The 15273-nt window shown below is 42.1% G+C and overlaps 1 protein-coding gene across 1 annotated transcript; it reads right to left on the reverse strand.

The window, feature by feature from the left end:
- Positions 1-286: 286 nt before the first annotated feature.
- On the reverse strand, positions 287-14295 carry PERP (p53 apoptosis effector related to PMP22). Its single transcript, XM_079780721.1, has 3 exons — positions 13971-14295; positions 4752-4892; positions 287-1770 (listed from the first exon to the last, which is right to left on the reverse strand). The coding sequence occupies exons 1-3, from the start codon at positions 14182-14184 to the stop codon at positions 1544-1546; spliced, it is 582 nt and encodes a 193-aa protein (XP_079636847.1). The 5' UTR covers positions 14185-14295; the 3' UTR covers positions 287-1543.
- Between the last annotated feature and the right edge of the window lie 978 nt (positions 14296-15273).

The following is a 15273-nucleotide window of genomic DNA, read 5'->3' on the forward strand; positions in this document are numbered from 1 at the left end:
ATTTTATCACTACCAGAGGCCTGATGCACGAAATTCGTGCAAGGGTAGGCCTTCCTTCCCTCAGCTGCCAGCACCGGTTTCCCTCTGGCACCCAGGACCCGGGCTTCCCTCACAGCCCCGGCTTCATCCGGAAGGTCCAGAAGGTCGTCCGGAAGGACGTCTGGTCTAATTAGCATATTATGCTTTTATTATTATAGATTCTTACTACCTCAACTCAAAGTATTTTTTTAAAAATTCCCTTCCCCAGATTTGAAGAAAAATGTTTAAAAAAACTGCAAACTAGAAACAAGATTAGAATATCTGGTTTATTGGGAAAAATTCATAATAAAAACTGTAATTGCTTATCCTGCAATTTACAAAATAATAATTTGATATATCAAATGAATTGGTTTTTGTTATGTAAGTACAAATGGTAAAAAAAATAATAACCCATGTGATATATCATATATTTCCCATTCAGAGATCTCATATCCCTGAATTCTCCTGTTGCATGCTTTATACCAGATATTTTAAATCAGTTTACCAAAGAAGACCAGGTTTTTTACTATATTTAAGTTTTTACTTACAGTTACAATCTATCAGAAGCTGTGTCTATATGGGTAGAGCCTGCTCAACTGAGATGAGAAATTCAAGTCATTTCTTCTCCCAAGGTTGTTTTAATGTTTCTTTTGTGAGAGGAACGGCCTTCCTAATGCTTTGCTACACAACCTAATGATATCTGTCAGTCACGATGACTTAGACCCAGCCCATCTTTCAACGCAATCTACTCTGGTCTTTAACATATAGACACAAAACAGTACAGATTAACATATCATTTTCCCACACCCCACCCCTACAAACCACTTTTAAAGAGAAATTTTCATCTTAGCATTTCCTTGCATAGAAGACCTTACTACTGCAACAGGTTTTGGCCATGAAAGAATACTGTCCTAAATGACATATCAAGTTAATGTGAAGCTTAGCAAAAAATCTATTACTCAGGATGTGAATTAGAAATTCTCACAAATGATACGCATTTAGGAAACTCTTTTGCCTTCCTTAACTAGCGGAAGGCTGGAAAAATATTTATCTTTTACATTTCTTTTAGAATATTTGGTCCCTGACAATTTTTTACCAATATTTCCCTCTTCTTTTCCCTTAATAGACCTAGTGTAATCTGGGAAAAACAGACACTTGATCAGATTACTTAAATCTTTTAAGCCTTCTTATTTTTACCTTATAAAATGGTAAGTTTCACATTCATATTCTTTTACAAATGCAGTATAAATTGTATGGACAGATATTAAGAAAATATTGGCATATTACAGGTAATTCATTAAAAGAAGTAAGTTTTGTTTCACTCTATAAAATATATATAAAAGACGAATATGAAACTATAACACCATTTAAGAAATAGTTTCTCGCACATTATTTTAGCGCTTTGACTAGTCTAATGATATGAACAGTGCCCTGCTCTCCTCCCTGCCAAATAGGTTCCAAGTATTCTGGGAAAAACAGTTTCTTCTTCTGGAATCCATCCTGGCAGCAGGAATCCGTCCCCACCTTAGGCAGAGGAGTAGAAGTATCGGGGCTTGGCATTGCCCAGGAGGTCGTCTTCGTAGTTGGGGAGGCAGCAGAAGAAGAAGGAACAGCCGATCAGGATAATCGTGGCCGCCCACCCAAAGCCGTAGGCCCAGTTATAGAAGTAATAGACAGCGGGGTTGAGATGAAGGGTGAAGGTCTGGGTGTACCTCACGGGGTAAATTACCAGGGAGATGATCTGGAACACAGCTAAAGGAAAGGGGAAAAAAAAATCCCAAAGTGTGAATGCATGCATGCACGAATGAATGAATAAATTGCAACAATAGATTAACTCTCTCTCCCAGTGTTTTTGCTTTTAAATAAGTATTAAATCCACCTAAATGATGCTAATGAAATGGGCTGGGGTATCTAGTTAATCGTGAGCCAAAAAAGATTTTAAAAATTGTGTATCTAAGAGAGCTGGCATTGAGCAGAATACTGAATATAAGAAATACGGACAGCCGAAACCGGTTTGGCTCAGTGGATAGAGCATCGGCCTGCAGACTGAAAGGTCCCAGGTTCGATTCCGGTCAAGGGCATGTACCTTGGTTGCGGGCACATCCCCAGTAGGGCGTGTGCAGGAGGCAGCTGATCGATGTTTCTCTCTCATCAATGTTTCTAACTCTCTATCCCTCTCCCTTCCTCTCTGTAAAAAAATCAATAAAATATACTAAAAAAAAAAGAGAGAGAAAAGAAATACGGACAGGAGACAACTAGAGAATCACTCTGCAGTTCAGGTGCAAGTATTATACACTGAAGTAAAAAGCCCGAACTGTGGCATATAATAGAAAGCAGGATAGTAAGGAAGAGTATTTTTATCACCTTTGTATTTCCTGTGCCAAAGACATAGTTAATATTTTCAGTGTTAGCAAAAATAATGTATATATACACATACACACACGTGCATGCACACACACACATCACTCTGTTCAAAAGATACCGTTGGAATAGTCCTTCAGTAAATGAATGCCTAAATGAAATGACGAACCAATGATGCAAATGATCAATGCAGAGAATCACCAGAAAAGGAAGTGAGAATCTAAAGAATAACAGAAATGGAGAGATGGAGGGCGAAGAGCATTTCAGGCTCAGGGAGCAGAAATGAAAGACGGGCTTTGGGGAAGTGTAAGAGAGGAAATAAAAAAGAAACGTGTCAATTTCTAATCTTTTCAGCATAAGAGTCACATTAATACAATCATTACTAATCATATTAACATCTTAAGCAATGCAAAAGTAGAAAGAACATAACCTTCTTTTATAGTTTTTTCCAGTGAACATGCATACTTCTATCTATAATAATAAAAGGATAATATGCTAATTAGATCGGGCATCGTTCCAGGTGGCATCCGGGTGCCTGCCGGTGCTGGAGGAGGGAAGTCTGGGTCCCGGGTGCCGGAGATAAGCTGGTGCTGGCAGCTGGGGGAAGGAAGGACTACTCTTGCACGAATTTTCATGCATCGGGCCTCTAGTAAAGCTATAATGAGTATATCCATTCTGTGCCATGTTCTGCATTTTATTGACTTAATATTTCATATGTACATTGCCAAGTCAAAGGGTATGAGCAGATTTTAGTTCTGCTTCAGTACTTAAAAATATTTAAAAAACAATTTGAAGTGCAAAAAGCCAAATAGAAGCAGAGGTGGGATTTGACAAGGTTCCTCTTATCTTTGGTGATTCCAAGTAATTTCTGATTTTAAAATATTATTCCAAAAGCAAACTTTCAAGCATGAGGAACACTAGAATAAACTTTATCTCTAATCAAGAGGAATTTTTAAATATGCAGGTGAGGGCAGAGCCTGCATGGGCCAGTTCCCTGAGGCCACCCCCTGCCTCTCAGCCAGGGCCGTTGGTCCTGCCCGGGGCTCTGTGGGAACCCAGCACAAAGTGGTCTCCCTCTGGGCTCATGCTTGATCTCATGGACCCCTTCAGACTCAAGGCTTCTGACCTGTGTCCAAGGCCTTCTGCTCACTTTGTGTTTGTACTCCAGGTCTGTCGCTGGACTTCTGCTTTGCTCCCAGGAGCCTAAGTTACCTTGAGAAATGACCTGTGGCCTCGCTTTGCCATCATCAGCTCCTTCTCCTTTCCCCTCCTCAGGAAATCCAGTTTTGCATCTAAATCCAGTCTGTGGCTGGGGTCCTGCCCCTTTGACAGACTTCCCTAGGGCCAGGTGCCTTCCTAAAATTTCAAATTATTCTTGCTCCCAGAGTCCTAGTTGTTATATTCCATGAATTAACATTTACTCTGAGCCCCAACCACCTGCATAACTAAATGTCTGGTTCCCCAGCACTGGTGACGAGGCAATTACAGGGCTGGCCTCTTCCAGGTCCCCCATCCCACTACAGAAAACCCTTTCACGACCCTCCGCATCATAAGACACAAAACTCCTTCAATAAGTAAAATGGCTCAAGGACATTACCGCCCCCCAGCACGGGGCTCCCAGAAGGCGGGCACTGGGCCCACGGCGGAGACACTGCCCTTGCAGGGCTGACTCAGCCCCGATCCCTCAGGGTAGGGGTGCCACTGGACATGGCGTCACCTACAAGAGATGGTATACAGTAGGGGTGGGGAATGTCCAGCCTGAGGGCCTTATAAGGCCCACCAAATCATTTGATCTGGCCCTGCCAAGGCATTAGGGGTGAGTTAATTAAATGTTGGACCAAATACAGCAGGCTAATTTTTAAGTTGATAATTTTGTATGGCCCATGAGTGATGTTATACATATCCAAATGGCCCTTGGCAGAAAAAAGGTTCCCACCCCTGGTATACAGAATGACAACCTTGCTCATTTGGAAGGGGAGCAAAGAGGACCAGGTGGGACACAGAAGAGCTCTAGCTCTTCTGGTTTTTGTTGTTAATCCTCACCCAAGGATACTTTTCCACTGGTTTTTAGAGAGAGTGGAAAGGAGGGGGAGAGACAGAGAAAGAGAGAGAGAGAGAGAGAGAGAGAGAGAGAGAGAGAGAGAGAGAGAGAGAGAGAGAGAGAGAGAGAAACATCAATGTGAAAGAGACACATCGATTGGTTGCCAAGGGCTCTAGATCTTAAAACACCTCTCTCCTCCGTGACTTGTGCCCTTGGTGACACATTTCCTGAGAACAGGTCAGGAACTGCAATTGTCAGGGATCTTCTTTGCGGACCGGGCACCTGCACCATGTCCAGGGAAGGTGGAATGAAGAACTGCTGACACACTTACCGGCCAGGGCCAGGAGGCCTCCGATCACTCTCAGGAAGACGAGCATTTGGGGTCCGCAGAGGGCAAAGAAGGAGAGGATGAAGCAGATGCACAGGATGATGAAGCCGCAGAAGAGCGTGGCAGCGGCTGCCCTTCCCCATGCTGCGGGCGGAAGGAAACAATGATCAACAGACAGATGTGCCAAATTCCACAGCCACTTAGCAACGTATGGGTAGCAGTGTTTTTTCTTTCTACTAATTACATTTGGATGGAAGAACAGTTTTTCTTTTGACAAGACTCAAGCGTCTCCATGCCTCAGGGGGGGAATTAGGCAACCCGTATGTAGGACACTAATACCCTGATACGCAATAACGCCTCGTCCCTTCGTTTTTAGGACAAGTGTTTCTATCTCTGAGATGAAAGTTAAATTGCATGAAATTATCTCTTGTTTAATAAACTGGCCATAGAAACTAGCAGATTTAAAAGGTTCACTCAAGTTCTAGCACAACACGACCATAATAAGCAGCGTTTTGGGTACTGAACAATCCAAAGTACCATCTCTGTAGGAAATGTTTCCAACAGCTCTTAAAGGATCTTTGTTTCATATCAATACTTGGTTCCGTGCAAAAATAATCTTTGAAAACATAAACTTATGAGTAGGCAGAGATGTGAACTAAAACAATTTAATTGTAAAGTAGCTGTGATTTTTTTTTAAAAAATAACACGGTTAAGCACAGTATTTCTATATTTTTGCCTAAATTTTAATGCTGGAGTATCCAGAATTTAACTCTTACTGCACAAGAGTTCTTAACCATCGATGTTGGCCCTAAAATGAGCTCTGAGTGTGGAAATCTGCAGGGGCTCCTCCACCCCCGTGTCATGCTACCCTCCAGCCCGTGGAAGTGGAGAGCCGTGAACCCAGGCTCGTGGTTCCAGCCAGTATTCTTGCTGTTCAACCTGCTCTGGTTTTTAAGATTTCTTCACACACAACCTTCTCTCTAATGGTAATAACTAACATTTTAGAAGTAATTGCTCTGTGCCAGGCACTGGGTTAGGAACTGGACATATTCAGCTCACTGAATCCTCACAATAACTTTTTAGGGTTCATACTCATACAATTTCTTTAGAAATGAAGCTATATACTAAGGCTTCGAGAGTTCAAATAGCCTGCTATAGCCACACAGCCAGTGATGTAGGCAGAGTTTGATTCAGAGCCTGCCTGAATCGAAAACATAATGTTTTTTAAAGCTATAATTTACACACCATAAAATTCACCCTTTTCAAGTATACAATTCAGTGGTTTTTATATTCACAGGGTTGTGCAACCATCACCACTTACAATTCCAACATTTTTATCACCCCAAAAAGAAATTCCATGTCCTTCCATTCCCCCTTCCTGCAGCTTCTGGCAACCACTAATCTACTTTCTGTCTCTATAAATTTGCCTATTGTGGACATTTCAGATAAATGGGATCATACACTATGCAGCTGTTTTGACTGCCTTCTCTCATTTAGAATAATGTATTCAAGGTGCATCTATGTTGTAGCACACATTAGTACTTCATTCCTTTTTTATAGCCAAAATATATTCTATTGTATGGCTATCCCACAGGTTGGTTATCCATTCATTCATTAATGGACGAACATGCATTCTTCACCGATTACTCTTTGTGGCATTTGAAAAGAAGAGTCGTGTGCACCTCTGCCCTGGTTTTACTCCAGCTGCAGTACAGCTCGGCTGACAAGTTCATCCTCACTTCATTCTCGGTCATTTGACTGGTCAAAGTTAAAGATGTGGGTGGGATAGCAGAAAGAGCAAGGGCTTTGGAGACAGAACTGGGTCTCACATATACACTGCCTCTGCCACCTATAAGCCACTGTCACTCTGCGCATCGGCTGCCCAAGGCTAAAAATACCTTCTTTCAAGATTATTGTAAGGATGAGAGCGTGTGTGTGAAAAGTCACATAGCTCAGAAAGTTCCTCCTGTATTCCTGATGTCTCTCCAGGAACTCAAGTTTTCATTTCATTCTACATTCACACGGTTCCGCACTGTCACATAAAGGCTATTCCTCAGTCCCCCACAGAATTGTCATATCTCCATCTGTTACAGACAAACCCGAGCTAAGTTCTCCTATTCCCTTGAGTGGGCCCCACGTGGCCTCTAGATCTTCCTCTGGATTCATGAATGACTGGGACCCAGATAATGAAGGAGAAGACACACTTTTATATGCTCAAATACCATGTGTTTATACAAACTACCCCTTAGCACAGTGGTCTAGATGGGCCTGAGAGAGTACATGAGTGGGCCTAGTTTTATCTTTACACTTTTTATTCCCTCCAAGTCTCCTTCCTCTTCCTGTGAGATCAATGAGATATTTGGGGGGAAAGTAAAATAGAAATGTTTTCTTTTAAAATAGAAATGAATAAAGTAAAAAAAAAAAATGGAATTGAGTAAGTCTCTTTTCTCACTTTTGCTTTGTTCTTCAAGCAAGGTAACTTTCAACAGAAGAGGAACCATGCTTTGAGAAGAGCATTAATAATCGGGTCATCTCAAAGTCTAGTCCACACACCACCGAGTCAAAATCATCAGGGGAGCTTATCAGAAATACAGGTTCCCGCACCTCCCTCCAGAAATACTGAATCAGAGCTTGAGGCCTAGTGCCCAGGAATCTGAATGTAATCTGTGAACATAAGTATAAACACAGAGCATTTTAAGAACGTTTCCTATGTTATGTTAAAACAACTCAGTTAATGTCTTGCTTATTTACAATGCTGAATCATCAAAATGGAAAATCAAGGACATTCTGTTTTGACAAAGGCTGCCTTGGCAGTAGACCTGTAAAACCTGCTCCTGCCGATGGAAACGCCCACAATGACTCACTTAACTATCACTTAAGACAGAAATCTTGGCATGGTTTTAAAGATTCTATTCTGACTGATGAATGACAAGTAAGGCAAACTGCCTTCTCATGTCAATGACTATTTTGCTGTAAAATGATGAGATGGATCCTACCAGATGTGAGCAAGGTCCTCCCAGGCCAATAATCTGTCCTAAAAGGAGACCGATTGTTATGAATACTTAGGACATGGCAATTCCCCATGACATTTATTTCAAAAACTTGTACCATAAGTACTTTTGGTCTCAATTACCCAGAATGAGCCTCATATCTACAGTTACCCAACTCTTTTGGGAAGTATTTACATTTTTGTAGTGTATAATGGTCACTATACCATATTTACCAACCCTTTTAAAACTTGTCCTAAAGTTAATTTGTCTATGATTCAACAGCTGGTTCTCAGTTCTTCAAAGGCAGACAGTCCATCTTGATCGATTCTGAAGACATTATTACTGTATGCACTTTAAATGTTATTGCCTTTCCTAATTGTGTGTGTGTGTGTGTGTGTGTGTGTGTGTGTGTGTGTGTATAAGGAGTCAGGCAGGACTCTCATTGTCAATTATTCTTCTCTGAATTGAGGACACAAAAGCATACAATACTCCAGGTAAACAGTTTCCAGTAGGAAAGCTTTTTGTTTATTTGTTTTGTACCCTTAAGGGAAAATACATCTGGTGTTTTATATACATAATCTATTATATCATAAGTGTATCTTCTAGATACCACTTGGAGAAGTTCATATTATCAAAGAAACCAGTAGCATTATAAATCCTATTTTAAACAGGATTTATTAACGATCCATTTAGATGAAGAATGGCTTATCAAATTTTTGTCTGGCTTGCAAAGATTCAACATTAAATCAACAACATGGAAATGATTCTATGGTCACTAAAGAAACTCTGAGCTTTTCCTAGGAAACGTTTTTTCGTTTTTTGCATGAAAATGAATGCTATATCTTTTCCCAGAGATTACATGCGAAAACACAATGTTACAAGGCAAATGGGACTAGGAAAAGATCAGTAAGGTCAACTGATAAGAAAAGAGCAAACAAAGTAAAAATAAATACCTTGAATGTCAAGCTAGAAATCATAAATCAAACTGAAGTTTGTGAAAATAAAAAAAAATAAACTTTTATTTTAAGACAAGGAGAACATTGCTGATATTTTTAATATTGTTGGCAATATTTTAGAGACTCACTAATTTTTCCCTTGAAGTTAGTATTTCTTTTAATGGTTTTCTGCATTCTTCAGTAGTTTTACATGTGGACACTACACATTAACCAAAACAGTCTGTAGTCTAGCCCCTTATTCAGCGCCCTGCAGACACCAACCTGTTACCCAGCTAGAGTAGGTTCCCTTTCCAGAACAAAGGATTCATTTGTTAATATCAAAGGCCCCACCTACTGAATCCGAATGTTGTCAGATCTCTTCGTGTTGTTTCTATAGGTTCTTTAGATGATATACAAGCACAACTGAAAACTGGATAAAATCATAATTAAAAAAATAAAAGATCCTATCTATAAATAAATATAAGCATGGGTGGATGGCATATTCAAAAAGACTGTTGCATGTTCAATGAGGAAGCAATCTGAAGGAATACAGGCCAGTGCTTCTGAAACTTAACAGTGCTTAGGAAACACCTGGGGATTCTTGTTCAAATACAGATTCCAATTCAGTAGGTGGGGCCTGAGTCACTGCGTGTCCAATAACCTCCAGATAACGCTGATACTGCTGTTCTTCGCTCGACACTGTGAGTAGCAAATATTACAGGACAACACCAAACAGGCCTCCAAAACAATCAGCATAGGAAGAAGCAATTTTGCAGGTTTTGGAAGGCAGAAGGAGTGGCTTTAAAGGAGGAATGACAGGGTCACCCAGGCGAGGTCCACAGTTGGTGTGAGATTCCTAACATGCTCTGCATTTCTCCTGCAGCAGAGCCAGATGGTAACTACTTACCACGGTGTTTTCACAGAGCTAGATAGAGTACTTTACCCTTTCATGGTCTTTTAAAGGCAGAATGGTGAAAGCTTCCTACACAGGAAGATGCAAAAGCAAGGAATTGTATCCGGAATTCACACAAGATAAACAGCAGCGAATTTAGGATCTACCCTTACATACAAGTAAGTCTGTCAGATAGAAGAAGGCCACAGAGTAGAATTTACAGGGAAGCACATTTCAGCTCTGTGGGTAGAAGAGAAGTGCTTTTAAACAAATAGCATCAACAAGAGAACTGAATTAAGTTGCTGAACAAAGGGAAGAAGCTCAGATGGGTCATGGGTGGTGTTGATGAGAGCGCTTGGAGAAAGCTCGGATAGGTGTACTCTTATTCCCTTCTAATTCTACTCGTCTAGGAGTCTTCTGTTTACAGGGAGAAGACAAGTCCAGTCACTAACGAGGGAGGGAGGCTCTCGGGTGGTTAATGTTACATGCAGCAAATGTGAAGTGCACTGGGCTAGATCACTGGTTCCTAGACTTCACGATTGTAAAAATCAATATACATATTTTTTTAAACTATGAAAATCAATTGAGAGTGGCCAAATTATTTTATTTTGCCAGGTAAGGATATAAACACATGCCCGCAAAGAGTAATCTATCTACTAACGCCCAATTTCATAAAATTAAGAACGTTTTAATATTTCACCTTGCCCCTACCAAAAGCCACAAGAGCATCATCTCAAAATGCAGTCCCTTAAGTTGAATTTAGCCTGATGTAAACCTATTAGTTTCATACTTGTTTTTCTCATTTCCTGTACATTTAAGAATCATAGGGCTAAATGATCTAAAAATGTTTCAGATAATACTCTGATTCTTTGACTTACCCAAGAATGATGTCATGTTTTAAAAAGAACAAAACACACAACAAAATAAAAACATTCAGTGCGTTCTGTGGTATCAAAGGGCGTCTTTGTAAAAATGAGGCTCTGCACTTCTGTCCAGACCAAGGAAAATGCTCTTCAGCACCGACTCCCCACTTTCTTTCTTGGTGTACACATTCCTCTCTATTCTTCTCCACCCTGACAAGCTGGAGCTTGCTTGAGATTTGAAATCTACACCACATGCTTAAAATATCCTCCTGAGGTATTTTTTTCTTAAAACTGAAAAAGAAGGTACCAGTAGTGCAAAAATAGCATGTGTGAATATGCACTCAAATATAATTTTGCATTTTATTTATAGATGAAATAAGAATGATCATTTCAATGTTTAAATCTAGATATTCTTTTCTGGTTTTGAGAAATATAAACCATGAGTTTTTAAAAATTCAAACAAGTATCTGTAAAGCTGGGTTTTTATTTAGTTGTTACTATCACGAAAAGAACATACTCAGCATATAATTTGGTTCATTTATAGGAAAAATGAGGTAATATGGTAATCTGAAATTCTTAAGAAACTGTTAATAATGGAGAAGAGTATAATATTCTGCTTTTTACATAATATTAAGGAACTACATAGCTCTCTATTTAAAAAGTCTGTATTATTTAGTATTAATGCCAATACTTGCCAAGAATAACCTGTCTTTAATACCAAAATTAATGTATTAATATTATGGTCCTGGCCGGGTTAGCTCAGTTGGTTAGAGCATTGTTCCGATATACCAAGGTTGTGGGTTTGATTCTCGGTCGAGGGCACATATAAGAATCAACCAATGAATGCATAAATAAGTGGAACAACAAATCAGTTTCTCTTTCTCTCAAATCAATATATAAAAATTTAAAAATAAACATTATGAATATCAATGAGATGGTCAAGCACTTTATAATAAAAAGGTAAACTTATTAGTTTCAGTGGTAAACACAAATTTTATTTTCTAGTATAGATCAAGAAGTGTTTTTTTTTTAAAAAAATGGATGTACCTACTCAATTCTTTATATTGAGATACCATTTTAATTAGTCATCAACCTTAGTCCTTATGGTGTTTATTCATAGGTGGGAGTGTGTGTAAACTGCTTACTACATTTTAGATAAAGTAGTATAAACACACTGTTTTCAGCAAGACCTTATTAAGGCTATCTGAAAATCTCCAGGGTTCACAGATGCCTAAATTATCGCCCTACAATGCAGGCACAATGGCTGCATCTGTGAGACAAAACTAATGAACAGTCCTTGCCAGAAAGTGGAGCAGAAGTATAATCAACACTCCCTCCCACTCATCTTTGACTACAACAGCCCAAAACGGACCTCTCCTGGTGAATTCCTACCTATTTTCTCCTTCCCATAGTCACCTAATCTACAGCAATAGATTTAAGACTCACTTGGAAAACTGAACTTTCCAAAAACCAGTTTCACTTTTAAATTGATCTATATACACCGGATCAATATTTTCTCTACAATCAAGAGTTAATGCTTTAGACTTCTGTCTAATTAAAAAAAAATTAAACTAAGAAACAAAACCTGCTTACTCCCTTTCAAATACAAAGCAGTCTATCAACCTGAGGTTCAAAGCGCCACACCCTAGGAAAGTGAGCTCATCCCGCAAGTCAAGAAAAAAAGGAAGGAGACCTGTCTTGGGGTGAACACACTATAAGCAGATGACGTATTATAGAATTGTACACCTGAAACCTATGTAATTATATTAACTAATGTCACCCCAATATATTCAATAAAAAACAAAGTGTGCAATTCAATTTAAAGGAAAGAAAAACTGCATTGGGTGTGTTTCTCAGGAGGGCTGTGATCACAGGCAAAGCCTGGCAGGTCAGGTCACGTCCCAGCAATAGTGCGGATGGGGTTCTTCCAGCACCCCAATCCACACAGGGCACTGACTTCCAACTCACAGGTAAAGTATTGCTGAGTATTTTTGGGGTCTGTATCAGTCTTTGGAGTGATTATCATGGTCTGTTTAAAAAACACAACTATTTAAGCAGACCTATTAAAGTCCCCTACAAGCTACTGAATTCGAATGCATTTTAAGATACAGATATATTATTTCAAAGAAATGAATTCTCTTTAAAAACCTAACAGACTTTCAATAATACAAACGCTGGCAGGCCGGCTGTTTGTGTTTTAAGAAAAGAAAAACACACTTTAAGGAAAGCAGGAATTCCCTTCAGTCTTTACCTTTTATGACCTGCCAATGAGGACCATGCCTCCTTTTGGAGAAGAGAAAAGGCCACGGTGGGAACTTGCAAACAATCCCACAGTCCATAAGAATCAGCACCAAGCCCCTGATAGAGGCCCCAGAAACCAACAGTTTGGTTGGAAGCTCTGGGCCATTGAGGGCTGGGGAGGAGGAGGGGGCCGGTCAAGTCTCTGGTCCCAGAAGGAAATGAAAAAAGGTAGGGGACCTTCTTTCTCCTTCTCGGTTTAAAACTATTAAACCTGGTTGGTAAGGTCCCAGTGAGTAATATTTGGCTTTAAGCTTCTGATTATGTTCCTGCTTAAACCCGGCCGTTCTTCACACCTACCAGTTAGCAGGCGTAGCATCGGGCAAAACCAGGCTCCTCTGGGGTCTGTTCTAGCAACAAGTTAAGCACGGAGGCTCCCTCCACGCGGGAAAAATAAACTACTCCGTCTTCGATATACAGTGTTTCCCCCCCCCCCCCAAACATGTACACACACTTTATCAGCCAATTGCTCCATTTTAAAATGCAATGTATTTTAATAAACACTGCCTTTATACTTATTCAAAGTGTGTGTGTATACATTTGGGGGGGGGGGACACTCTATATACATATGTGTTAACTCTGCTTCATTTCGCTGATGTGGAAGTGTGTTTGCTTTTTCGATTTAAAAATCACATTCAAATAAAGTTTTCTAAACAGCAGGGCCGTGCTTAAACCGAAAAAACACCACCCCCCCCTCCTCCAAGACAAAAAGTAACAAGAACTAGCCCGAGGCGCTAAATACTAGTACAGTATCAGCTGAAATCCTAGCAGCTGAAATTTTCACCAAGAGAGCTTTTACGCCAACCTTAGGGAAGGCCGGTATTTAAAATGCGTCTATTTTAATCATCAGAACCATAGGAGAAGGCGGAATGGGAGGAAATTTCAGTAGGTGTCAAAAAAGATAGACTTTGTTCATTATATGTACTCATCGAGCCTTTTCAAATGATTGAAATCATCTTCTGCACGGAACCGACAGACCCTACCAGAAAGCACTGTTTGAACTGGGGTCATTTCCTTCCAGTGTTGAGCCTGGTTTGGGCCACTCAGTGCCGCTCCTTGCTCAGATCGGAGGCATGAAGCTAAACTCGGAACAGATTTTTTTTTTTAATCGCCCATTATTCCTAACCCCGTTCAGTCCCTTCCCCAAGGGCGGCTTCCAAAGGCCGGGCACTCCCACTGCGCCGGCGCACACCCAGCCGCGACCCGGAGGACTTCCCGGCGGCGGCGGCGGCGGCGGCACTCACCGTATTCCATGAGGCTCTGGCAGCCATCCGCCTCGGACCCGCTGCCGCCGCCCTCGTGGAAGCATCGCCACCACAGCGAGGACGTCTGGATGTGGTCGCTCGACTGCAGCCAGCCGCGGCCGGCCAGCGCGATGATGTCGAAGGCGATGGCGCTGAGCAGGAGCAGGGGCAGGATCCACCTGCAGCGCTCGCAGGCCAGGCCGCAGCGCAGCATCTCGACGGCGGGGCGCGAAGGAGCGGGGCGCGCGGGGCTCGGAGCCGGCGGAGAGTGGCCCGCGAGCGCAGGCCGACGGACAAAAGGGAAGAGGCGGCGGGGGCGCGGCGCCGGCCCCACCCGGATTCCGGTGACTCAGAGGAGCGCGCCGCCCGGACCTGTCGCGCGGGCGGGGCCGCACCGGGAGAGGCGGGGCGGGCTCCGGTTACACCCGTGCGGGTGCGCTTTCCCCGCCCGGGGCGCACCTGGACGTGCCCGGCCGAGGGGCCGAAGGCCCAGGTCCCCGCTGCAACCAGGCGCGCCTCTGGGCTTCCCCGCGACCTTATTCTCCTCTTCCAGAATCCTCTCACTGTAAATGTTTATTATTATTATTATTATTATTATTATTATTATTCTCATTGCTTGGACGTGTGCCCGTTTTAATCTGCACAGCACTGGCTAACTATTTAACCCCTGACGTCGGATAAGGGTCTGATTTTCAGCAACACCGTTCTAAGTTGCAGGCAGCTTGCGGTGGGTGTTGGAACTGTACCTGTGGGCCCACGCGGCACCCCGTGTGAACGCGGGTTGGCGAACCCTGGAGCAGGCCCAGGGCACTTCCTCCTGGGCTCCACCTTGGTACCTTGGACTCTTGTCTGCGCACAGGCCCGCCTTTCCCACCCGGCTGCCAGCTCTGCGGCAGCGAGGCCACGCTTGTTATTTGTCTGTGTGTCCCTGGTGGCTAGCACTGTGTCTGGCTCTTAAGGGAGCTCAGTTGACATTGGATGCGTGAACACACTGAACGTAACATCCTAGGATGTTCACTTCTATCTCAGAAACGCTTCATCGGGCTTCTCAGATACCTTCTCGTCTTGTTTGCCTCAGTCCCCTTCCTATCACAGATCTCTACCTATTCAAACCCCACTCTATCTACTCTTTTCATTTACTATTGAAGTTTCTCCAAATAAAAACCACATGCCAATAGGCACTCAGAACCTAAAACGCCACCTCAGTGTCCTAGCTCTGCTTCCCTCACCACGTGACTCCTCGGGTGTGGCAGGGAGGGTGGGTGGCAGCTGGGAGTGCTTACGAGGCACTAAAGGAGAAGCA

This window comes from Cnephaeus nilssonii (assembly GCF_951640355.1).
Source record: "Cnephaeus nilssonii genome assembly, chromosome: 9".
Lineage (NCBI taxonomy): Eukaryota > Metazoa > Chordata > Mammalia > Chiroptera > Vespertilionidae > Cnephaeus > Cnephaeus nilssonii.